General features: G+C 43.5%; 1 protein-coding gene across 2 annotated transcripts in view; it reads right to left on the bottom strand.

The window, feature by feature from the left end:
* Positions 1-25,252, bottom strand: part of LOC306884010 (CUB and sushi domain-containing protein 1-like) — a gene marked incomplete at its 3' end in the record, with an annotated part of 521,846 nt that overhangs the window by 113,625 nt on the left and 382,969 nt on the right. For both annotated transcript variants that reach the window (XM_079439599.1, XM_079439600.1), the window contains one exon: positions 8,277-8,471. In XM_079439599.1, coding sequence (XP_079295725.1) covers positions 8,277-8,471 — 195 coding nt within the window. The remainder of the gene's footprint in view (positions 1-8,276; positions 8,472-25,252) is intronic.

Below are 25,252 nucleotides of genomic sequence, written 5' to 3'. Positions count from 1 at the left end.
AGGTTAAAACAGAAACTCAACATACAGACATGTGACAATATAGATGTGATATCTTTTCACTTTTGTGGGGGGGTTATGGTTTGAGCACTTTTGTATTTGTATGGCCTTCAAATAAGACTTTTGAAGATTTTATATATGTGTGTGTGTGTGTGTGTGTGTGTGTGTGTGTGTTTGTTTATATATTTATAATATATATGTTTATATATTTTTCCCATGAAGGACATTGTGTGCATTATTGTGTGTACCCGAGAAATGCGAGTACATACAGTGCCCTCCATAAGTATTGGAACAGTAAAGACAAAATTGCTCTGTTGGCTGTGGAGTCAAGACATTTGCAAATATGATTAAAAGATGAATATGAGACAAAACTACAGAATGTCACATTTTATTATTAGCCGTTTCAACACATACATGTTTTTCCAAATAAAAATAACAGCACTTTTAGAGTTCATCCAACTCATTGATGCGAGCAGCCGTTAATGCAGCAAATTCTGGGGGAGTTTCTGCCTTTACTCTCCAATTCAGCTGGTGAAATTCATGTTCAATCGGATTTAAATCTGAAGATTGACTTGGCCAATCTAAGACTTTCCATTTCTTTGCCCTTATAAATTCCTTCACTGAACTGGCAGGGTGTTTTGGGTCATTGTCCTGATGCAATATGAAGCACTTCCCAATTAATCTGGTGGCATTTTCTTGAATATTGGTAGGCAAGATGGTTTTGTACCCTTCCAAATTCATTCTGCTACTGTCATCATACATTAAGTCATCAGTAAAGTTGAGAGGGCCTGTTCCAGAGACAGCCATGCATGCCCATGCCATGACACTACCTCCACCATGCTTTACAGATGAGGCTGTATGCTTGGGATCATTGCAGTTCCCTTTTTCTCTCCACATGTTTGCTTTCCCATCACTTAGATAAAGGTTCATCTTTGTCTCATCGGTCCATAAACACAGTTCCAAAACTCTTCTGGCTCACCTTTGTGCTTTTTTGCAAACTCTAATCTTGCCTTTCTATTTTTGGTGCTGGTCAGAGGTTTGCATCTTGCTGTGTAGCATCTGTAATTCTATGTCAAAGTCTCCTGAGGACAGTAGATTGTCAGAGCATCACCCCAGCTTTCTGGAAGTTGTTGGTAATTTTACAGACACGTCTTTTGGGGTTCATTTTCACAGCTTTTATGATTTGTCTGTCATAAACTACTGTTGTTTTCTCAGCCGATCAGGTAGTTGTTGGTTGCTGGTGGTTTCCAAACTCTTGATTTCTCCATGCCCTTTGTTTTCGCTAGAGCTCTAATTGACTTCCTCTTTTCTTTTAGCATCCAAACTGCTTGCTTTTCTCTCAAAGTCAGCTCCCTGATCTTCATCCTGGTTTGTGTGTGTCATCATCGAATGCAAGATTCAGAATACAGAAGTAATGGATATAACTGATAAGACAAATTCCCTGCTTTTAATATCTGAAGAATTAATGCAACAGGACACAGCTGATCACTTAGAAATACCTGTGAGGCAACTGTTACAATACTTATGCTCACATCAGATAGAGGGATGAAACTCTAAAAGTGCTGAACTTCTTAGCTGGTAAAACATCTATGTGTTGAATCACCCAATAATAAAATGTGACATTCTGTAGTTTTGTCTTATATTCATCTTTTAATCATATTTGTAAATGTCTTGACTCCACAGCCAACACAACAATTTTGTCTTTACTGTTCCAATAATTTTTGGAGGTCACTGTACATATTTTTTCACTGTACACAGGTTTTGCTTCGATTATTGACAATGCACAGTCTGGATTGGTAATAGTCATACAAGTACAGCTCCTGCTTGTCAAAATTAAGTTTCAAAAATCAAATTCAAATCAGCCATTTTGATCTGTCATCTGTAAGAAAAAACAAAACGGGTGACATCAAAAAGGTGAAAGACTTGGGATGTTTGTTCCTACTCCTCATGAGTATTACATTTATTAGTTTTCCTACAAGTGGTTGGTCTCCTGCTGTCTCTGATTGAACATGGGCCTGTTTGTTACAGTCATGTGTCTGTGCGCAGCACATGTGCATTGTACATATGCATCTGCTCGTATGGCTTAACTGATGAGAGAGCATCACACCCCATTAACTCCTAAATGATCTTGTTAAAGTCATTATCCTGGCCTAAGGCTCCTGTATTTTAGCTATGCTTTGAACAGTATGCGCACTGTGTAGCGCTGGAGGTCGACACAATGGATAAATGCAGTGATGGCGTGCTGCATCTCCTTGCTGAAGGTGACATAAATAACAGATTTCGGAGACTAGAAATAAACTGAAGTGACAGACAATATGATGAAATGGCCCGTGAAACAGCAACATTTGCGTCACATCTCCCTTGGATTTCAAAACGATTTCCAATTGTGCCTGCTGCACTCTTTTCAAGCCATCACCCACTCTGCAAAAAGAAACCCAGATACGTCCACTCATCCGCTGCCGCCCCCCAATCAAATCTGACTCATTCTCACTGGACTACTTGGAAGCACCCACTTTGGCTAAAAGGTCATAAGTACTCAGCAAGCCATTTATCTCATTAGCTTTAAGCATGGGCTATTGATAAAAGGAAGCTGCAGCGGCAGTGTATAAAAGCATCGCAAATGGCTCACAGTCTCTCATCTAGTTTGTCTAACCTCACACCTCTGCACCGAAGAGCTCTGACTGAGGACAGCTAAAAGGATTAACCTCCACAAACTACTTTCTGTGAATCAATATGCCATGATGACCAATGCTTCTGTATGTCATTGATTAGTGAATGGCTTCTGACTGACAAACAAGAAGAATATTGAGACATACAGTGGGGTCCAAATATCAAAGATAATGTTGGAACTCTGAGAATCAACATGTAATTTAATAGGATAGTTCACCCAAAAATGAAAATTCAGTCATTTACTCACCGTCATGTCATTCCAAACACAAATTAAGATATTTTGGCAACACTTTAGAATAGGGAACACATATTCGCTATAACTAAGAGTTTTCCCTGAACAAATTCATAATTTGCTGCTTATTAATAGTATGGTAGTTGTTAAGTTTAGGTATGGGACAGGATTAGGGGATCTAAAATATGTTCATGGTGAATAAGGCATTGCTACAGTACATGCTATATACTGTAAGCAGGGTGCGAACTACGGGGGAGCTCGGTTCCCCTTAAGACATGGGCTCCCCTGAAAACGTGATTTGTGAAATTTTGGGGGGTCTCAAAAAATATTGACATTGTATTATTTTGACATGCAATTTCAGTTTTGTGTAATGTGATCATCCTGGATTATTATGTGTAAAATTGCAAAAATATCATTCATTCATGCATGACGGCGATTTAAACCTAATTCACTTCAATAAAGATAACTATACATGCTTTTCTTGTCATGAGCATCAAGGTGTGAGGGCGCTGCGGTGCAAATTCATTCCACTCATGTTTAGTGCGTTAACTCAAAGATTCGTAGGAAAACTATAAACATTGGATTCAACATTTGCCGTAGATCTGCGCGCGCAGTCCTTGAAATCCATTCTGCAGTTAGCATAATACAGACACCATGGCAAAAAGAACACAAGGCAGTTTAATGGCATGACCGAATCACCTGCTGCAAGCCCTGTTAGCACACCTCCCTCCGGGATGACAACGCAAGAAGTAAGTAAGTCATTGTAGAGCCCTGCATTTCGACGTCATAGTTCAGACGCGGGCCGGGCCTTCGCCCTGTTTTGGGTTTCTCCTTATTTTTATATTGTAGACATCCATCGATTAGTGATGAAAAAAATTGGCAGGCTGGTGGAAACAACACGAGACCGCGTGCCGCGACTGAGAGCAGCTTGACGGTGTTTACTGTCCCGCAGCAGCAGGTGCTCAAGTGACTTCAGCGCAGCTGAAGAGTTCTCCGTTCAAATGCAAGCAATAGACTAAAGCTTGCTGCAACCCCAGCAAACATAACCATGAATGTGTCTGCGGAAATAGTAAGGAGATATTTCTACTAATAAACTAATATTTTCTGAGTCTGTGTCGCAAGGATGAAGTTGCTGATCCTGACTCATCGTCTCCTCATTAGACGCACTTTTAGAGAGAAATGCCCCTTTATTGATTATGATTAAGATTATAATAAAAGAGTTTTTGTTTTCGATTTTTTTTTTCGTTAAGTGATAATTTAAAGCTTTCTATAGATATATTTATCATGTCTGTGAGGCATGTATTCGCTCAGCTTCGGTTCATTTTTGTGAAGCACTCCTGTTCAAGACGGCAGAAAGCGCATCATGTTTGTTTTCTTTGTTTTATAAAAGAACTACCTTTTGTTGGTATTGTGAGTGCACACAAATACAAGTAGACCCTTTACTGGTCCGAATGATGTATTACTCTTACCTTTATCAAAAAAAAAAAAAAAAAAAAAAAAAATGACGGCGAAGGCTATTTTAATTTGTTTCCACTGAAAGCAATCCAAGTGTTTGCTGGTGCCTCCATGTCCTGCAGAGCGCGCTTTAGCTTCCGCTCTTCGCGCAATCTTAGATATAGGCTAGTGCACATTATTATTATTATAGCGCATGTTTAACGTTTAAACATTGTTATATGCTTGAACTCTTTTAGTATATCTATAGATTTTATTTTAGGCAAGTCGTGATGATATGAGAAGGCTAAATTGATCAAACATAGGCTATAATCAGCTCATGCCGCTGGCCGCTTGGTCGTTACTTAAAAAAAAAAAAAAAAAAATTATAGGCTATTTAACAAACAAAAATGCTCCAAACGTTTTTCTAAATTAACTTAATAAAAAAAACTAAACGAAATATAATAATTTTGCCATTACACACAAAACTGAACTATTTTAATAGCCGAAACAGTAGTATAAACTCTTTTAGGAGAAGGGAAAAAAAAGCTCGGGTCGGAGGCCAGGGCCGCATAAACTACCCCCCCCCCCCCCCCCCCACACACACACACACGTAAAAAAAAAAAAAGGTGGGCTCCCCCAAATATAGTATATATTTCGGTATTATTTTATATATTTTATATTACGGTATAGTTCGAATATTTTATATTACAGTATAGTTTGAATATTTTATATTACGGTATAGTTCGAATATTTTATATTACAGTATAGTTCGAATATTTTATATTACGGTATAGTTCGAATATTTTATATTACAGTATAGTTTGAATATTTTATATTACGGTATAGTTCGTACACTGACTGTAAGTACTAATAAACCACTAATATGCTAGTAATAGGCATGCTAATAAGCAACAAGTTAATTATGAGAACTGGTCGTTAAAATAAAGTGTTACCAATATTTTTAATTGAACCTGAGAGGTTTCTGTCTCTCCATTGAAAGTCCAGGTAACCAAAATTTTGAAGATCCAAAACGGTCATAAAGGCATCCTAAAACTAATTCATATTTAGCAGTGTAGAGATACAAGAGATACAATTACTTAATATGAACTAATATAATTTAGGCTTTTATTCAGATATAAATAATTGGTACTTGATGTTTGTTAGTGTGCTGCTTAGGATGTTCAGGTTGGTTGATAGGGTATTTACAAAAAAAAAAAAAAAAAAACCTGTTGAATTTCCAGCTGAAAAGAATGCTAGTGACTCAATTACAGTATGTTGCTTTACTAGACAATGCACCAGTACTTATTTATTTACACCAGAAAGACTATCCTGGTAAACCAGTTTCACTGGCTATGTTTACCGTTGAACTGGATTGCTGTGTGGTTCAGTAAAGGCAGAAGTTTGATGTGATGCAGGCCTTGTCATGTGGTGGTGAAGGTATTCTGAGTAGTTGCTAGACAGTTGCTAGGGTGTTTCCAGTTTGTACAAAACTGTAGTAAATCAGCTTGCTTGGGGTTTCAACAGGACTGTCTACCTGAAGCAGCAAAATTGCACGGTTGAACTGAAATTGACTGCAACAACCCATTATTAAAAAAAACAAAAACAAACAAACAAACGTTATTTATATAAAAAAAAAAAATCCATGCTAGCGTTGGATTTGAGCCAAGGCTGAGCCAAGGCTGTCCAACCTCTCCAGGATCCAGTTGTCTCATACTCATTTAACTAATAGAGGAGCCGGGGGGGGATTCTTAGCAGGCAAACAACTAATGGATTGTGCGAACGTGGGCTTGCGTACACTCTGTGCGGATGATTAAGATCAAATAAATCATCTCTCATGACACAATCAGATGATTATGTTAGCTCAACAATGACCTGTATAGGAATATGTCTCTAACCCATAGTTACAGCTCATGCATAAAGATGGGCGAAGCAACGTGCTGGAAATTCCATCAGTGAGGACAAACAAAATGTTCCTGGAGTGCGGAAATGAGGCTGTCTCGCAAAGGGCATCAGCAGCTTTCCATCTCTATCAAAAGAGGTTAAATAATCAGCGGATGCTACTGAGGTGCGAAAACCCTTGTTTGACCTTCGGATTGGGGTCAATGATGTTCATTGCATGTTCATATTGATAACATATCGATGGTGTTGTATTTGAACACGCTGGGTTCAGAGGGAGCACACACTTCTTCATGATTTGAGCTATTACTACAAAAACACTGGGAATTACATAAGTGTGAAGCGTGTGATTTCTGCGCTGCTAGCAGCACGAAACGAAATTAATATCTGTTTATTTGAGCGAACCAACTGGGCTGGACATAACACTGACTCAACCAAGACGGGTTGAAGGATGGGCGTTGGAAATGTGTGTGTGTTTGTGCAATTATGATTGGTCGGATTATTGAACCACATCGATTTGCACTTCACTGGATATGATGAATTGTTGAAATATCTTTGAAGTGCAACATGAAATTTGGGTAACATTTTAGTATAGGGACCAATTCTCACCACTAACTAGTTGCTTATTAGCAGGCCTATTATTAATATATTGACTATTTATTTGTAATTATAAAGCACATATTAATCTCTTAGTTTGCATGATGATATTTTAGATCCCTTAACCCTACCCACACCTAAAAAAACGGTATGGGGTATCTCAACAACTACCTTAGTAACTATTAATAAGCAGCAAATTAGGAGTTTACTGAGGCAAAATTCATATTTACTACTAGTGAGAATTGGTCCCTAAATTAATGTGTGAAATTTGAACACCATAGTTCAATAGTTTTTTTTTTTTTTTCATCTGACTATCTTGGTTCTGAAACAGAAAACAGATGCATATATAGTGCTTTTTCATAAATTTGATCAAACAAATAATTCATAATAAATAAAAAATAAAATATATACAATAATTTGGATTTCTTTTGCAAATCTTCAAGTCACTTATTCATACTAATTGATACTGTGTGTCTATGCTTTGCCTGAATATTTGACTAAAACGTAGGTTTGAAAAAAAAAGAAAAAAAGAAAAGCAATGTAAGACAGACAGAGGGGGAAGCTGAAGAATCGAGAAAGGTCTCGGGTTGACAGGAAATGTGTGAATGAGTGGCACTTGTCACCACCCAGACTCTCTCATCTGTCACTAAGGGACAAAGACCTAGGCGCTGTTCTTTTGAAGGCCTCTGTCTGCATCTGTCTTTCTCTGTGTAAGCCAATGGGAGCACCAGACGGTTTCTCCAAACCCAGTGAATATTGGCTGGGTACTGGCAGTGTGACAGAGTAGAACTTTGCATGTAACAAAGGCCTAATCAATTAACTTTCAAGATTGCAAACAACAAAACGAATCCTGTCTGTGATAAGCAGGCTGCTGCTAATTTCTTTAGACGAAGAAGTGCTTAATCAAATTAACATACATCAATACTTTGAATTTAAAACTGCAGGAAAAAAGGCTAAATCAAGGTTCTAAAATCAATAAACTACCAATCAAAAAAAAAAAAACGAAAAAACAATGATTAAAACCATTACTAGTGGGCGCTAGTACAGTTGAAAAAAGTATGCCATAGTATGAATAACGAATCATGGTAATGGAACGGGAAAAATTATTTATGTACTAAATATTCATGTCACAATGTCTATTTTTAAATAATCCAGTGAATTAAATACTTGACATACAAAAGGCACTTAATCTCCTTCATTTTCATTTAGAATTTGATAGATGCAAGCCAAAATATAAGTCTGCTATCAGTGTAAAAACACCACATTGAGTAAAATAATAATAACCATTTAATCATTTGTACAATAATCAGGTTACACACACCTGTGAACACATGTCTGTTGAATTGTATTTTAATGTGACAAGTTGCCTCATTGCTCTGCAACAATAAACATCCAAACTCCTATTTAACCCTTAATGCCTCTGTAGAGAAACTGCATTTTCAGGCCCTACCTTTACACGTAGGCAGAGTTTTGTCCCATACAGGTTTCCCATCAGCCCCCATGATGCAGGTGAGAGTGGGCGGTCCTGCAATGGTGTACCCAGAATCACACTGATATGTTACAGTTGATCCCAACTTGTAGTCCATTCCCAGTCTAGTTCCGTTCATTATGTTCCCAGGGTCAAAGCATGCTTCTCGTGGCTTTTCTGCAAAGAAATAAAAATAAGAATAAATGAATAAGGATAATAAGGATAATTAATGCATACCCCATTTTTTTCAGTATAGTCTACATAATTTCGGACAAATGGATTTTGAATGTTCACTTTGATGTTCACAAATTCAGGGAAGTGTTAGAATGTTGCAGACCATAATCTTTTGCAAGCAGTTACAGGTTTCATCTTGTCTCGCCGTGAATCTTTAGTATAAACCCGCCTTAAATAAATGCCACCTCCCAGTGTCCTTCAATGCTCTCAGAACATGCCTGTTGAGAAATGCTGATTTCAGTCATTTGATCACATGATTTTTAATTGATTGACAGCCCTAGTACCTGTAATTCAACTGATCCTGAACAAAATTAATCAGATGCACAATCGTATCCCGCACTTGTGTTCGCTGCCAGCCATTCCCAGGGCTGAGACAGGTAACAGACAGAAGGAAAAAGACAAGTAGCATAAGAGGAAAAAGCAAGATCGACAGTGAGTGTGAAGAGGGAGCAGACAGTTGCTTGAGGGCATCATGCATTAAAGCAAACTAACACCAGGGGAAAGGCAGGTGAAGGTGCCGGGGCAGCAGAAGATGGTCTCTGTCCTTCTGGCACCCGACACGGGGAGAAGGACAGCTGGAGAAAGCTCCGAAGGTGGTGCTTGGAGAGGCTGCCAAACAACTTGACAGTTAACAGCTATCTGCCTGCGCTTTACAGACCTGCGAAAGTGGGAAGGAGGTGGGGAAGATTCTATCTGCAAAATTGCAAGTGTGCAACACAATCTTTCTAGTTTCTACTACAACAAAGGAACAGCAAGTGCACCTGGAGTGCACCACACAGACTAAAAGGAATAGGCCCCAAAAATGAATATCCTGCCATCATTTATAGCATATATGCTGCCTTCAGGAGTTGGAAGCTTAACATTCAAACAAAATTTTCACAGTCTCACTCACTGCCAACGTATATGTACATCAGATTTATTAACCCCTTATAAGTCCAAATGAAATGTGAGATTTTCTTTTTTTTCTGATTTTGGATGGAATTCAAATTAAATGTTTCGTGATTGCCAGCCTGAAAGGTACAGTTCACTCAAAACGGACAATTCTGCTAAAAAAAATGATTGTTAATCATTCATGTTTCTAAAATAAAATAAAATAAAATAAAATGTTTTGCTCAAGAGTTTGGTTAGGAAGATTCTGGTTCAATAATTAATCATAAATGAACCGTGTTTGTACGTGGTTTTAATGGATACTATAATATATTAATATATTTCTCTATTTATCAAGCTGTTTTTCCTCCAGGTAAAAAAGTCTTTGGACTGTAATATTGTCATATTCATTTCTTTCCCCTAGTAAAGGCATTAATAATTGTGTTTACTGGTGTGTGATGAACAATAGCAGATAAAAGATTGGCTTCATATAAAGAAACACAGTGAGCAAATAAGGACACTGAATTAATTAAAAGAAAATGCAACAACACAGAGAAAAATACTCCATCATTTCATTGTCATATATGACACGTTCTAATTAAGGGATCGATGGAGAAAGTGAGATACATATTTAGGCCTCAGAATAGAGTGTTGTTGCAATCTAAAGCCAAGAACAAACAGCAAACAATGATATAATCCCTTTCAGATCTGAGCTTGGGAACAATTGCACAGACAACACCAGTGATTCATCAAGGAGAAAGTAGCATCCTTTCAATGTCTTGTGCAGTTCTCATATTAACAAGGTCATATCAAACATCAAAAGTCCACTTACAATGTTAGTCAAGGCTACTTTGTAACTAAAATTATTTAGCGTTCCTTGACCATTTGCATACTGTCCCAGCTGTAAAAATTAAACAGACCATTTTTATAGTGTTTATTTAGTTATATTGCATAGTTTTTCAATTACTGCAGTCTTTGCAAAATACTCATGAAATTGTGATGATTCACAATCACTGTTGAAATGCCAAACAAACCTGTTATTTATTTATTTGTTGTTTCTAACATTGTGATTCTAATGATATGTTGAGTAACAGATGTGCTGTGCATGTCCAGAACTACGGTGGCCGAGAGAGCTCAACGCACTGCAACTTCAGAAAACTCATGCAAATAGAAAAAGCACTTGCAAATCAAGAAAACTTCTTCATCAGTTTGACAGCAGGTGCTGCAAATGCTCACAATGCAAACAAATAAAGAAATGTGCTGCAAATGCTCACAACACAACCAAATAAATAATTAAGCGTGTTCCTTTGTTTGGTTGTGTTGTGAGTATTTGCAGCACGTTCCTTTGTTTGGTTGTGTTGTGAGTATTTGCAGTGCGTATTGTCAAATTGATTAAGTTGTTTTCTTAATTTACAGTGCGTTTCTTTATTTAGTTGTGTTGTGAGCATTTGCAGCATGTGTGTTGTCAAATTGATTAAGTTGTTTTCTTAATTTGCATGTGTTTTTTTTTTCTATTTGCTGCACATTGATCTCTCGTGGCCACCGTAAGAAGCAACTCTAATGTTGAATAGTTCCATCACCTGTGTGCTGTGATCGTGTTCTCTGATGAGCTTTCACGGCAAAAATCAAACTCCCTAGCATCACTGAGTTTCCCGATAAACACAGGGCAAACCTAATGGCACGGCATGAAAGTGAAATCCTGAAGCATTGTGGGATGTGGGATGAGACCATCAACAAAGCAATATAATACATTGGCAAGCAAGCTTTTAAATGCATTGGGTATTCATGTGGAGCAAAGACAAAAGGTTGAAGTCAGAGTTCATCTACACTGTTCAATAGGCTGCCATTAAAATAATTACAATTAAAATATTCAACAATCCATGAACTGCACTTTTACTCAACCATGATCATCATATAAAAAGGGCCGCTGGGAGAGGAAATGATTTCAGGGAGGTACATAGCACGTTAGGGACGGTGCATTGTCATTGTCCCATGCCCTGATTTTCAAAATACAAACTCACATTCTTTTTAAAAGAGCATTTACAAAGAGTGGATTGGCGAAAAAATGCTCTTCCCGTGGGGAATATTGCCAGGTATTAACTGAGAAAGGTTAATAGTGTTACTGAAGAGAAACACAACACATAACTCAATACCACTTAAGAGCTTTTTTGACTAATCACAGGAAAGTTGCACCCTTGCGAATCATTTAACATATGCTCTTTCACTAATGCATGAATTTAGTACTCCAGGGGTGCATTTCCCGTGCAACAATGTCACTCACTGATTAACTACCACGGTACAATGCATCATTGAGGAAGCTAGTCACGACTGTTTCCCAAACATGGTCGCATTAATGACGTCACATGCATACGGTGGAGTAATAACTCCTGCTAATTAACTGATGTGAGATCTAGATGCCACGAACATGGCAGCTGATGGCTACTTCACTGTTTGTGCCCTGTCATTTTGCTTTATTTAATGTTTGATATATGTATATATATGTATGTGTGCGTGTGTGACCCTGGACTACAAAACCAGTCTTAAGTCGCTGGTGTATATTTGTAGCAATAGCCAAAAATACATTGCATGGGTCAAAATTTAGAGATTTTTCTCAAAATTTAGAGATGTTCCATGAAGATATTTGGTAAATTTCTTACCGTAAATATATCAAAACTTAATTTTTGATTAGAAATATGCAATGCAAAGAAATTCATTTGGACAAATTTAAAGGTTATTTTCTCAATATTTAGATTTTTTCGCACCCTCAGATTCCAGATTTTCAAATAGTTGTATCTCGGCCAAATATTGTCCTAGCCTAACAAACCATACATCTCACGTGTTTATTTTTTTGATTGCATTGGAACAACACAAGAAACAAAGATTTCAATATTTAAAAAATTTAAAATTCAATACAATGGACAATATAATACAATTGTACACAGAACCCAAAAAATGCACTGGACAAAAATATTGGCACCCTTAACTTAATATTTGGTAGCACCCCCTTTGGAAAAAAATAACTGAAATCAATCGCTTCCTGTAACCAAGAATGAGTTTCTTACACCTCTCTCCTGGAATTTTGGACCACTCTCCTTTTGAAAACTGCTACAGGTCATTCAGATTTGAAGGATGCCTTCAACCAAACTACTGTTTTGAGATCTCTCCACAGGTGTTCTATGGGTTCTATATATATATTGTGGCGGGAGGAGCAAACGACAGACAGTGGGCGTGGCGTCAGGCCTCGGAGAGGTTTTTATTAAACAATAAAACCAACGAAAATAGTGTCCAAGGGGAAAAAAGTGTCCAAAATAAACAGGGGATCTGGTGTCTTCGTCGTGCTTGTGAAGGAGGGCAGTGTTCAGGAGGGAAGGGTCCAGGGAAGGGGCGGAGTCCGGTGGCCACACGCGCTCCCCTCTCGGGTCCGCGTGTGTATATATAATATATATACAGGGCCTAAAATTAACGCAGAGCGCCAAATGATGTGATGGCCAACTTTTCTATATAGACACGGTTCTAATAACTTTTACCTGAGAAAATTCTGCTGCATCATTTCGGAAGATTAACTTTTCTTTATTCTTCATAACCCGACACATCGCGACACATAGGAAACTGTGCAGTGAAGAATAGTTTGAAAGTCGCTTCAGACAGCGCACCAGTAGCGCTTCATCGGACGAAAACACACACAATTATGTCAAAATACGCGGTTTTGGCGAGTTACCTCGTAAACATAGTCTTAAATGAGTTATAAAGTCTTAAATGACCATAAACAGTTTGGAGAAAATAGGATGTGACAGATCTGCATCGTGCATCAGGTTTTAAAGAGACAGTGCTGATTTAAAGTGACACCTGGTGAAGTATGTCATTGATGTAAATCAAAGAACAAAAGAAAAAGAGAAATCCTTGGACTGTCTCTGATTAATTCTCTGATTTTGTGGCTTGAATAAAGATTAATCTGTATAGTTTATGCATATACAATTTATAGTTTATGTTATGTAAATATACTCATCTAATTTGCATATTATGACGTCATCGGCCCTCTTGAATTTCATAATATTCAGGAAATAGTAGATATTGAATTGGTTCAATTTTTTTTTTTTTATCCTCATTCCAAATGATCAGAAAAGAGGAAACCAACAATAAAACAGGAGAAAGTACTAAATTATCACTACATTACTATTCTATATAGTAGCATGTGAACAGTAGCCTACTTTTTGATCAGTTCACCAGTAATATTCAGGAAATAATAGATATTGAATGGATGTTTGAACTTATTTGCATGTTTTTTTTTTTTTTTTTGGCTTTTTATCCTCACTCCAAATGATCAGGAAAAGAGAAAATCAACAGTAAAACAGGAGAAAGTAGTAAATTATTACTATATTTCTGTGCCATAGTAAAATGCATGTGCCTATGTTTTGAGCAGTTGACCAGCTATCTGCCCAATCAGGTATCTAGGTGACACAGTTTATAGTTCTTGAGAGTATGGTACCTCTCAATGCATGGCACAGTGCACAGATCTACCCCAAATTGACCTGTACTGTCTGCCGGCGGCCCTTTGAGCACGCGCAATCAGAACGAACGGCGCAATCTGGCCGATTATCAGAGAGCAACAGCTCTCTTATGGACACTAAGACCACGTCCACCCCTGCCAGCCCCATTCCCGTTGGGCAAAGTGTTGAAATAATCACTTTTTTGTGCTTTGTGAACGATCGCGCCTTGCGCGGCGGCACCACTGCATGGAAAAGATGTTCCAGGAGAAGCACGATCATTAGACGGCCGATCGACATTTCCATTTCGACATTTACAACTTTTTATTAACCATTTGGCGATTTTCTCTCACAAATATCACAATTTACTCACACGCTATGAATTTAATTGCTTCCACTTAAATGGCACGATACTGTGTCACGACACGAAACATCATAGCTCACTTGCTCTGCTATTTCCACAAACAATTTTGGTCTAGAATCGAAGTACTACCTGTCTGCCATCTAGTGGAAGGGAATACAAATTAGATATTACACCATATTAGGAACTACAGCCTATTTCATGAAGTATGGCGCTTAGAGGGTTAAATAAAGATTAAATGAAAATGTATTGCTACTTAAAAGTTAAATAAAAATTAAGTTACAGTACTTAAATGTTAAGTACAATACATTTTCATTTAATCTTTAAGTACAGTTTTTTTTACATTCAATTACAGTACAGTTTTTATTTAACTTTTAGGTACAATATATTTTAATTTAATAATTAAGTTTTTTATTTACCTGGAAGTAAGCATGGTGGAGTGTTAATGTTCAAGCTGTGTATTTACAATGTTTTAATTGGCTGACAATAATAAATATTCTTATTAGGAATAAAACTGACTGGGTTTTTCTTTTGTTTTTGTTTTTTTAACTGTGCATAGTGCTATACTGTATTTTAATGTCGGTCATAATGGTGGTACTTGGAAAGCCAAACATTTTCTGAGGTGGTACTTGGTGTTAGAAGTTTGAGAACCACTGGTTTATGTGAAGATTGTTTTAAAATCACTTAAATTAAAAGTTGATATATATTTCAGAGCCTATTAAATGTTAAAATGAATGGCTTTAAATTATACTGTAATGACTATAATTAATAGGTAAAATTGAGGAACAGTGCATTTAATAGAGACACCAGTAGCAGGACAAATTAAAAACATTGTAATGTTTAGTCATTGTAGTAGTAATTGCTGCCTGTTTTTGCCAAAAGAGTTTCACGGCTAGTAAAAAAATGATTTGGCCGGTAAACTTTATCACGTCACCGGCCATTGGCAGGTGTGGCAAAAAGTTAGTTTTAGGCCCTGTATATATATATATATATATATATATATATATATATATATATATATATCCAATTTCCTGCCCTAAATCTCCTCATCTCAGGAGACCTCTAAAACCCAGGATAAATTTAAGGGAACATCTGAAATGGATTTAGAACAGAACCTTCAATGTTGTTCCTGACCGGTTTACAATAAATAAAAGTCGCATAATCAACAGTACAAAGCATGTGGCATCAGGAAAGGCTCCAGCACAGACCCTCCCTGATATGTCCTGATCGTTTAACGCAGTAATTCAATGATGGTTTTACAACAGACGACCGAGCTAAGAAAATCACCAGATCTCTATCCGGAGTGACATTCCCATGACCTCCCGTTTCTCCCCAGCAGAGAAACACGCCTTTTCTTCTTATTGGCAGAACAAAGAAGATCGGACCTTTATGGGTGTTCCGAAAGACATAATAATTGTTGCTGCTACCAAAAGCAACATATATATATATATATATATATATATATATAGACAATATATATTGAGGTTATGTGTTTATTTTATGTGTTTCATATGCTTGGTGTGATTATTTAGAATTTAGGATCATCTATGCCTTAACCGCGTAATAGATCAAATTGATATATGTACTTTGGGTATGCAAAATACTTGGTGTTTGATTTTGAATGAAAGCTAGTTGCGTCAGCAATAATTTGGTGTGGATGAAAATTCTATTTTAACATCATAATGTATGATTACAACATGTATAGAAATCTGCTTTCAATAGTTTCTTCATGTGACAAAATAACTGAGCATATAATGTATGCACAGAAAGAAGCCGTGCGGGTCAGTCGCCCGTGGGTGGATCCCAAATCAGCCCGTTAAAGACAGACGCCCAGCTGTTGCTTGCTGCTTGCTCGTGCGCTGACCTGTTTGAAACTTCGGCTCCTCATCTGATCGTGCTGTTAAGCGCTCTCAGCCATATACCATCTGGCGAGGATCCACACACGCCTTCAAAGTTCTGACCAAAGAAACTTTACCACCTGACGTCGAAAGAACTCTAAACACGTCACAGAGAAACCAACCAATTGCAAGTGGGCATCCCCAGTGACATCACGCAACGACACTTCAGCAGCCAATTCGCACCCGGGGTTCCCTCAACCAGGAAAGGAACAAAACATTAATTCTCCATAATTCTGCTGGAAACTGGTTGCATTCATCTTTAAGAGTAAAGATAGTAAATTTCTTGCGTGTAACTCCCTCAGGTTGAAGTTAGAGCATTCTTAAAAACGAGCATTAGAACCTTAAACTCTCTTCAAATCAAAACAATTCATTGCCTGCAGCGTGTGTTTGTGTGTGTACGTATTATGTTTTGTGTTATTTTAGCTTAGTATTGTTGTAGAGTAGCAAATAAACTTTGATTTATTAAGAAATCTTGTGTCTGGTGCTATGTGATTTTCAAGTCTTAAACTATTTGCCAAAGATCGCGTTACCTATGCTCATGAATTTTGATAAAGTACTATTTGGTTTGTTTTATCGTTGGCCACGAATAAGATAAACGAAATTGTTAAAGATATACTGAATTTAACGATTCGCTGGACGAGTCGTTAAAACCTTAGAAATTATAATAACATAAGTTTTGATTGATATCATATCAATATCGAATCTTAAGAATAGATTCCCTAAAAGCTAAATTAAAATAACGGCTAATCCTTACAATATATATATATATATATATATATATATATATATATATATATATGTATGTATATGTTTTACACTACCATTGAGAAATTTTAACCAAAGTACAAAATATGTTATAGACTTTTCATTAAGATTCTAAAGAATCATATCAACTTGTGGAAAATGGACATCCGATGACCCCTTTAACAATGCCGCCAGATTTTGGAATTGCTTGTGCCATTGTACTGGGTGCATTTCCTAAAAGCATTGTTGTTACTAAAGTAGTCAAACTAGTCAAACCTGTTCATTAGAAGGGGGTGACCCAATACTTTTGGCAATATAGTGTATATATACACTATATTGCCAAAAGTATTGGGTCACCCCCTTCTCTGAGAGATTGAAAACTTTAGCCACATTCATCATCAAACTTGCTAACTAGCACATTATTAGGAAAGGCGATTTGCTAAATTAATAAAACAAATAATAAAAAAACAACATACTGAATCACGAATGATTCGTGCGAACATAGATGCATTTAGGTACATTGGAGGCGCATTATCTTCAAAAACAAACGTACTCCACTGCGTCTTCAGTGGTTCAGATGTCGGGAGTAAATGACGATAAATGCTATATTCATTATAACATCCAACAACAAAACACCTCAATCACTTAGGAGACAATCTTGTCTACAATCGCTCCGGCATCAAAACAATGGCAACAATAACAGCTCACTCAGGGCAGGACTAAAGTAAGACGTGTCAATCAACCATTCACCCCTGGCTGTGTTTGGTCGACATGGGGATGCCGACAAAGTATCGGTTCCTCAAGGGCCTTGTGTCCCAGACTGGCCTCTTCGGCGACGCAGTCAAGAACATGGCCCAGAGGTTCTCGGCTGCTCCGGAGCAGGCTGAGGCGATCCAACATGTCCTGCCCCGGCGGGCAGCTGCTGCCTCCACCCGTCCGCCGGTGCAGCGCCCCAGCCTGCTTGTCGCCGAGGACGGCACCTGCGTCCGTCCCCGCTCCTGCACCGCATCCACAGCAGCCTCCAGAAGCGGTGCCGTTGAGTTGGGTGTAGGCAGGCCGCTCCGCCCCTCCTGGCACCCGTCAAACCTGGCGGTGAGCGGAAGAGCAAGAGGCCCCGGGACGGGCGACCCAGAGAAAGAGGACTGCTTCGGGAGGTGGCGGATGCGCCTCCCCTGGAGGAGGGCCGGGTGGAGATTCTCTTGTTTCAAAAATCTCGACAAGAAGCGGTTGTCTCGGCCTCTGGGTCCCAAGAGGGCATGGAGAGTCACGGACGGACTAACCTCCTCTTCACCAGCTGGCAGCAGTGGGCGGTTCAAGAGCGTCATCAAAGGCCGTACTCACGCACCCTCTGCCAAACCACGGAACCAGGTAAGCGTGCACCGCACACTCAGACCCCTTTGGTCCGCCACAGGCCGTGTTCCTGTGTTCCACCTCGCTGCCCCACCGTGGGTACGTTGGTGGTCCCGCTGGTCCGCTTGTACGGTCTCTGGGTGCCGTGGTTTACACAGATGCCTCCACCACCGGCTGGGGTGCCACGTTCGATGGGCTTGCAGTGTCGGGAGTTTGGATGGGCCCCCAACTGCGCTGGCACATCAATTGCCTAGAGTTGCTAGCAGTACGCCTGGCCTTGATCCATCTCAGGAGGCACTTACGGGGCAAGCATGTACTGGTCCGCATGGACAACACTGCGACCGTTGCGTACATCAACCGACAAGGTGGTCTACGCTCCCGTCGCATGTCACAACTCGCCCGCCACCTCCTCCTCTGGAGTCAGAAGCATCTGAGGTCGCTTCGTGCCATTCATATTCCGGGCTTGCTCAACCGGGCAGCCGACGAGCTGTCACGAGCTGCGCTCCCCGGAGAGTGGAGACTCCATCCCCAGGCGGTCCAGCTGATTTGGAGACGTTTCGGGTCCGCTCAGGTAGACCTGTTTGCGTCTCTAGAGACCTCTCATTGCCAGTTGTTTTACTCCCTGACCGAGGGAACACTCGGCTCGGACACACTGGCACACAGCTGGCCTTCTCAAGTATGCATTTCCCCCAGTGAGCCTTCTCGCACAGACACTGTGCAAGATCAGGGAGGACGAGGAGCAGGTCCTGCTCGTTGCGCTGTACTAGCCCACTCGGACTTGATTTCCAGAACTGATGCTCCTCGTGACAGCCCCTCCTTGGCGGATTCCTCTGAGGAGGGATTTACTGACTCAGAGACGGGGCACCTTGTGGCACCCGCATCCAGACCTCTGGAAACTTCATGTCTGGTCCCTGGACGGGACGCGGAGGTTCTAGGTGACCTACCCCAAGAGGTAGTTGATACCATCACTTCGGCAAGAGCGCCGTCTACGAGACATGCTTACGCCTTGAAGTGGAACCTGTTCGTCGAGTGGTGTTCTTCTCACCGAGAAGACCCCCGGAAGTGTCCGATCAGAGTCGTGCTGTCCTTTTTGCAGCAGGGGTTGGAGCGAAGGCTGTCTCCCTCCACGCTTAAAGTCTATGTGGCTGCGATTGCTGCCAACCACGACCCCGTGGAAGGGAAGTCAGTGGGTAAGCATGACTTGGTCGTCAGGTTACTTAGGGGGGCAAGAAGGTTAAATCCTCCACGGCCCCCCTCTATACCCTCTTGGGACCTGTCTCTAGTGCTCAAAGCACTACAGCAGGGTCCATTTGAGGCTTTACAGACAGTTGAGCTGAAGTTTCTTTCAATGAAGACTCTGCTCCTGCTTGCATTGGCCTCCATCAAGAGGGTAGGGGACCTGCACGCATTTTTGGTCGACGACTCGTGCCTAGAGTTTGGGCAGGCTGACTCCCAGGTAATCCTGAGGCCCCGGCCTGGCTATGTGCCCAAGGTTCCCACTACTCTATTCAGGGATCAGGTGGTGAGCCTGCAGAAGTGTTGCATCTTCCTGGGCGATGACTCGAGGCGCTTCGCTGGCAGATATTTGTAGAGCTGCGGGCTGGGCGACCCCTAACACGTTCGCCAGGTTCTATAGCCTGCGTGTGGAGCCGGGTTCCTCCTGTGTTCTCACCTCAAACGGGTAGAAGCACTGAGAGGCTCCGGTTTCGGGTCGGCTTGTTAAAACTGCTCCAGAGAGTCCGTACGGTAGACCCTGTCGAGCTCCTCCACTCCCTCGGCAGTCAGACGTGGAGGAGCATCTGACGCTAGGCCCTTGCTTGATGAATCCGTGAGAACCGGTAGAGGGCTGGGTTCCATATGTAAGGCCTAATTGGATCCCATATGTGTAAAGTCCACGGTATAGCCTAGAGCCCGTGTTTCCCCGGCAGATGTTCTGCCATTGTCCAAGAGGCTTCTATCTCCTCTAAATTTTCCATATGCGCCTAAACGGTTGATTCATATGCGTAAGTGCTCCTGAACCTCCTTCAGGAAGGGTGGGCTTCCGCAGCGTCTGGTTCCAAGTGGAACGGGTACGTTTTCCCAGTGTTATCCAGTCTTACTGAGTGGGTAGTACTGTAGCAACAGTAACTGGTCTTCTGTGCTAAGCCCTGACCTGCGCCAAAAAATAGGGGCGCAGGAGGCTTCCACAGGACACTGGCAGGGGAAGTATCCGTGGCCCTTTGGTAGGGATCCCAATTCGTCAGTCACCGACGTGACTCGGAGTGACCGACTGATAGGGAACGTCTCGGTTACGTATGTAACCCTCGTTCCCTGAAGGAGGGAACAGAGACGTCACGTCCCGTCGCCACGGCTGCTGTACCACCGCTGAGCGGCCGGGTCACCGGCTCGGCTCCTCAGCGAAAACGACCCAGGTTACGTATGTAACCCAGGTTCCCTGAAAGGAACGAGAGCTGCGTCCGAAGCGCTATGGGAACGCCATCAGCGTGACCGGCGCTCTGAAGATTATCTACAACCAGTCTAATGGATGGGCGAGGCGTCACGGGCGGGGTGACGTCACGACCAGGAAGTATATAAGCACGTGCGGCAGAGCCGGCGTCAGCTTCAAAGTCATGGTGTGGCTCGGGAAGCAGCTCTCGTTGTAACCTGGGTTACATACGTAACCTGGGTCGTTCCCTTCCAGGAACGTCGAGCTGCGTCCGAAGACGCTATGGGAATGCCATACCAACGCTGCCAGACTGACAAGTCCCTGCCTGGTGTCAGGCTGAGAGGACGGAAGAGCCTGGAGTGGCTCTGATGTCGAGATTATAGAACCTGGCAAACGTCAGGGGCGTGGACCATCCCGCAGCGTTGCAGATGTCTTGGACTGAGACACCTGCGCAGAAGGCCTTGGAGGCCGCCACACCTTGGGTCGAGTGCGCTCTGACTCCCAACGGCGGGGGACGCTCAGAGGCCTCGTACGCCAGATTGATGGCATCCACAATCCACCTACTAAGAGTGGGCTTCGAAGCCGGAAGACCCCTCTTAGGCGGACCAAAGCACACGAGCAGTTGGTCCGACTTTCTCCTGGTTGCTTGCACTGGACACATACAGTTGTGCCTTTCCTGGTCGGGCTCCCTGAAGGGAGGAGGACAGAAGGCCTGGAGTACGACCGGCTGTGGTACGACCGTCGGGACCTTCGGTACGTACCCCGCTCGGGGGTAGAGAAAGACTTTCGCCGAACCGGGCGCAAAGTCAATATACGAAGGGGCCACAGACAGGGCCTGAAGGTCACTCACCCTCCTCAGAGAGGTGATGGCCAACAAGAAGACGGTCTTGATGGTGAGGAGTCTATCTGTTATCTCCTCGAGAGGCTCAAAAGGTGCTCTGCACAGAGCCTCCAGTACCACAGCCAGGTCCCACGTGGGGGCACGGTGTCGTACAGGCAGCCTCAGCGCACCGCGGAGGAAACGTGTAACCAGGGGGTGTCTGCCCACTGACTGGCCACCAATAAAGGCGTGGTACCATAGCGTCAGAGGGGCTGGAGGAGCTAGAGAGAACCAGAGGGGACATTGCGCTGACTCCCGAGTCGCACAGAGGTCCACCTGTGCCTGGCCAAAAACCTTCCAAATCTGCTTCACCACCTCGGGGTGAAGCATACATTCCCCGGGCCTCGGCCCCTGTCTCGACAGGACGTCTGCTCCCACATTGAGATGCCCAGGAATGTGCACAGCTCTCAGTGATAGGAACTTGCCCTGGGACCACACAAGGAGCCACTCATGACCGCACCCCAACCGGTGAGGGAAGCGTCCGTCGCTAGCGAGACGCAGCGACAAGGAGCTCCCAGCACCGGGCCCTGAGACAAGAACCAGGGTTTCCTCCACATGTCTAAGGCACGGATGCAGCGCTGTGACACTTTGACAGCGCGGCGCAAGTCTCCCCTCAGGGAGACCCCCTTGTTCTTGAGCCACCACTGTAGGGGCCTCATGTACAGCAGGCCAGAAGGAATCACGCTGGACGCAGCTGCCATGAGCCCAAGCAGCCTCTGAAACTGCTTGACAGTGAATGGCTGGCCCTCTCGCACTCTCTTGACTGCCGTGAGGATCGACTCGATCCGAGTAGGGGATAACCGCGCCTGCATCGTGGTCGAATCCCACACTACGCCTAGATAAGTGGTTCTCTGAGCTGGAGAAAGCACACTCTTCTTGGCGTTTAGTCTTAACCCCAAGTCTTTCATGTGGGCAAGAACGACATCTCGATGCCGAACTGCCAACCGCTCTGATTGAGCGAGAATCAACCAATCGTCGATATAGTTTAGTATGCGGATGCCCTGCAGTCGCAACGGGACCAGAGCCGCATCCACACACTTGGTGAAAGTGCGGGGTGAGAGTGCTAGGCCGAAGGGAAGAACCCGATACTGGTACGCTTTGCCCCCGAAGGCGAACCTCAGGAACTTCCTGTGAGCAGGAAGGATGGACACATGGAAATAGGCGTCTTTGAGGTCTATCGTGACAAACCAGTCCTCGGACCTGATTTGAGACACGATCTGATTGACCGTCAACATCTTGAACTTCAGCGAACTGACTGAGCGGTTCAAGAGACGCAAATCCAGTATGGGCCTCAGCCCCCCATCCTTCTTTGGAACAATGAAGTACCGACTGTAGAAGCCGGTGTGGACCTCGTGAGGTGGAACCAACTCGATGGCTTCCTTTCTCAGCAAAGTACCGACTTCCTGTTCCAAGACCAGAGTCTGCTCGGGGCGGACCGTAGTCACGCAAACCCCGTTGAACAGCGGAGGTGGCCCATCGAACTGGATGGAATAGCCAGCCTCTACCGTCCGCAGGACCCAAGGAGACACATTCGGCAGCCGCTGCCAAGCTGCCAAACGATCTACTAAGGGAATCAGTCTCTCGAGACAGACCTCTGGTGTCAGAGAAGCGGCCAGACCGCTGCCTCGCTGCAGCGCACCGGCAGGAGACGCATGATCTGGCGGCTGAGGCGAGTTTCTCAGGCCCGCTGAAATCACAGACGGAAGAACCTGAGAGTACCACTCGCTGGGACCTGCTGTGCCCTGGAACTGCAGGGTTGACAGACAAATCCCCGGAGGGCACCGAGGGGAGACGGTCACCGTGTGCCGCGATGTAAGCCGCTCCACCCCAGTAGGGGCCGCCCTCCGAAGTCCTGGGGCTCACCCATCAGGGCTTTTTCGTCGAGGACCTCTTGGCCGACAAGACATCCCTCAGGTCTGCCTTCGGCCTCGAAGTCCCTCTTTCTGCGCAGCCCTATGTGAGGAGCTGGTATGCGGAGGAGGCTGCTCCTGCCCAGCAGCCTCCAGAGTTAGAGAGCGACGGGGGAGGAACCGCCGGAACGCCTCCGCTTGCTTACGAGCCTCCTGAAACCTGTCGACGACGGTGCTCACAGCATCGCCGAACAGGCCAGAAGGCTGCAGCGGGGCGTCCAGGAGGCAGACCCTGTCCTTCTTTTTGATGTCGGACAGGGTCAGCCACAAATGTCTCTCCGCTGCCACCAAAGCTGACATGGAGCGGCCAATAGCGCGGGCCGACTCCTTGGTGGCGCGGAGAGCCAAATCGGCGGTCCTCCTGAGCTCTAGAATATCATCAGCTCTGATATCCCCGAACTCATCTAACTCCTTCAGCAGTTCAGCCTGGTACGCCTGCAACACTGCCATAGTGTGCAGACACGCACCAGCCTGTCCTGCTGCCGCATACCCCCAGCCCACTAATGATGATGTGGTGCGCAGAGGCTTAGTGGGCAGAGTGGGAGCCTTCAAGGACGACGCCGCGGACGGAGACAGATAGCTCGCAAGTGTCTGTTCGATCCGGGGCATCGCCCTGTATACACGCCCATCCAATTCCCGCACATTACAGTAGTAATCAGAAGCGGGAACGAAAGGGCGGAATGAATAAGGTTTAACCCACGATCTCGACACCTCGGTGTGGAGATCGGGGAAAAACGGAAGGCTCCTGCGTAGAGGTGGTGGCCGCGAGCGCAGAAAGCGCTCGTCCAGCAAGCTGTTGGTTGCTTTCAGTTGCTTTCAGTTGCTTTCTCGGGGGGCCAACTGATGTCGAGCTTGGCCACTGCCCGAGTCACCACCTCTAGTAACTCCTCATATTGGGGCGAGAGAGGCGGCGAAACCTCGTCAACGCTCGTCATGTCAACCTCCTCGGAGGAAGAGAGACGAAGCGCTGAGTCCTCATCTCGGGGGGAAGGAACCGCTTCCCTGAGAGACGGGACACCAGATCTGGCGGATACGGGAGGAGATAGGGACATGCCCGTCTCACTCTCGCCAGCCAGATCAGCCTGTGAGCCCCACGAGTGCAGCCGCCGCTCTGCCTCGGCAGCAGCGGGACCAGTACCGCGTGGGGCGCTCACGAAGGCTCCCTCCTCAAAGAGAGCCCTCCGGGTGCGGAGTGTGCGCAGCGAGAGCCGCTCACAGTGCGGGCAATCGGCTCCCTCGAGAGCCGACGCCGCATGCTCCGCACCCAGGCAGACCACGCACAGGTTGTGTGTGTCCCCACTCGTGATGTAGCGAGAGCAGGGACTAACACACAACCTGAAACGTGATCTGGGATCGCCCATTGTCTTGGCCTTTGCTTTAGGCATCTTTTTAGGACAGACAACACTAAATAAGACTCACAAGACAAAAAATCAGACTGACAACACACAGAGCGCTTGCTGAATGACAGAAAGCTGACGCCGGCTCTGCCGCACATGCTTATATACTTCCTGGTCGTGACGTCACCCCGCCCGTGACGCCTCGCCCATCCATTAAACTGGTTGTAGATAATATTCAGAGCGTCGGTCACGCTGATGGCGTTCCCATAGCGTCTTCGGACGCAGCTGAATATGCGCTGCACCTGCTGCCTTCTTATATTCATGCTGTGATTAGCGACAGCTGGATGCAATAATCGCATGCCAATGTGCATTGGCTCATTTAGTTACACTCGAAGTGGATTGGTCTCTCTAAGCAAGATCCCAATTCATCGGTCAATGACGTGACGTCTCCGTTCCCTCCTTCAGGCA

The sequence above is a fragment of the Barbus barbus genome (assembly GCF_936440315.1).
Source record: "Barbus barbus genome assembly, chromosome: 18".
In the NCBI taxonomy this organism is placed as follows: domain Eukaryota; kingdom Metazoa; phylum Chordata; class Actinopteri; order Cypriniformes; family Cyprinidae; genus Barbus; species Barbus barbus.
Note: the sequence above shows the minus strand (reverse complement) of the source record. Positions and strands in the feature narration are given on the sequence as shown.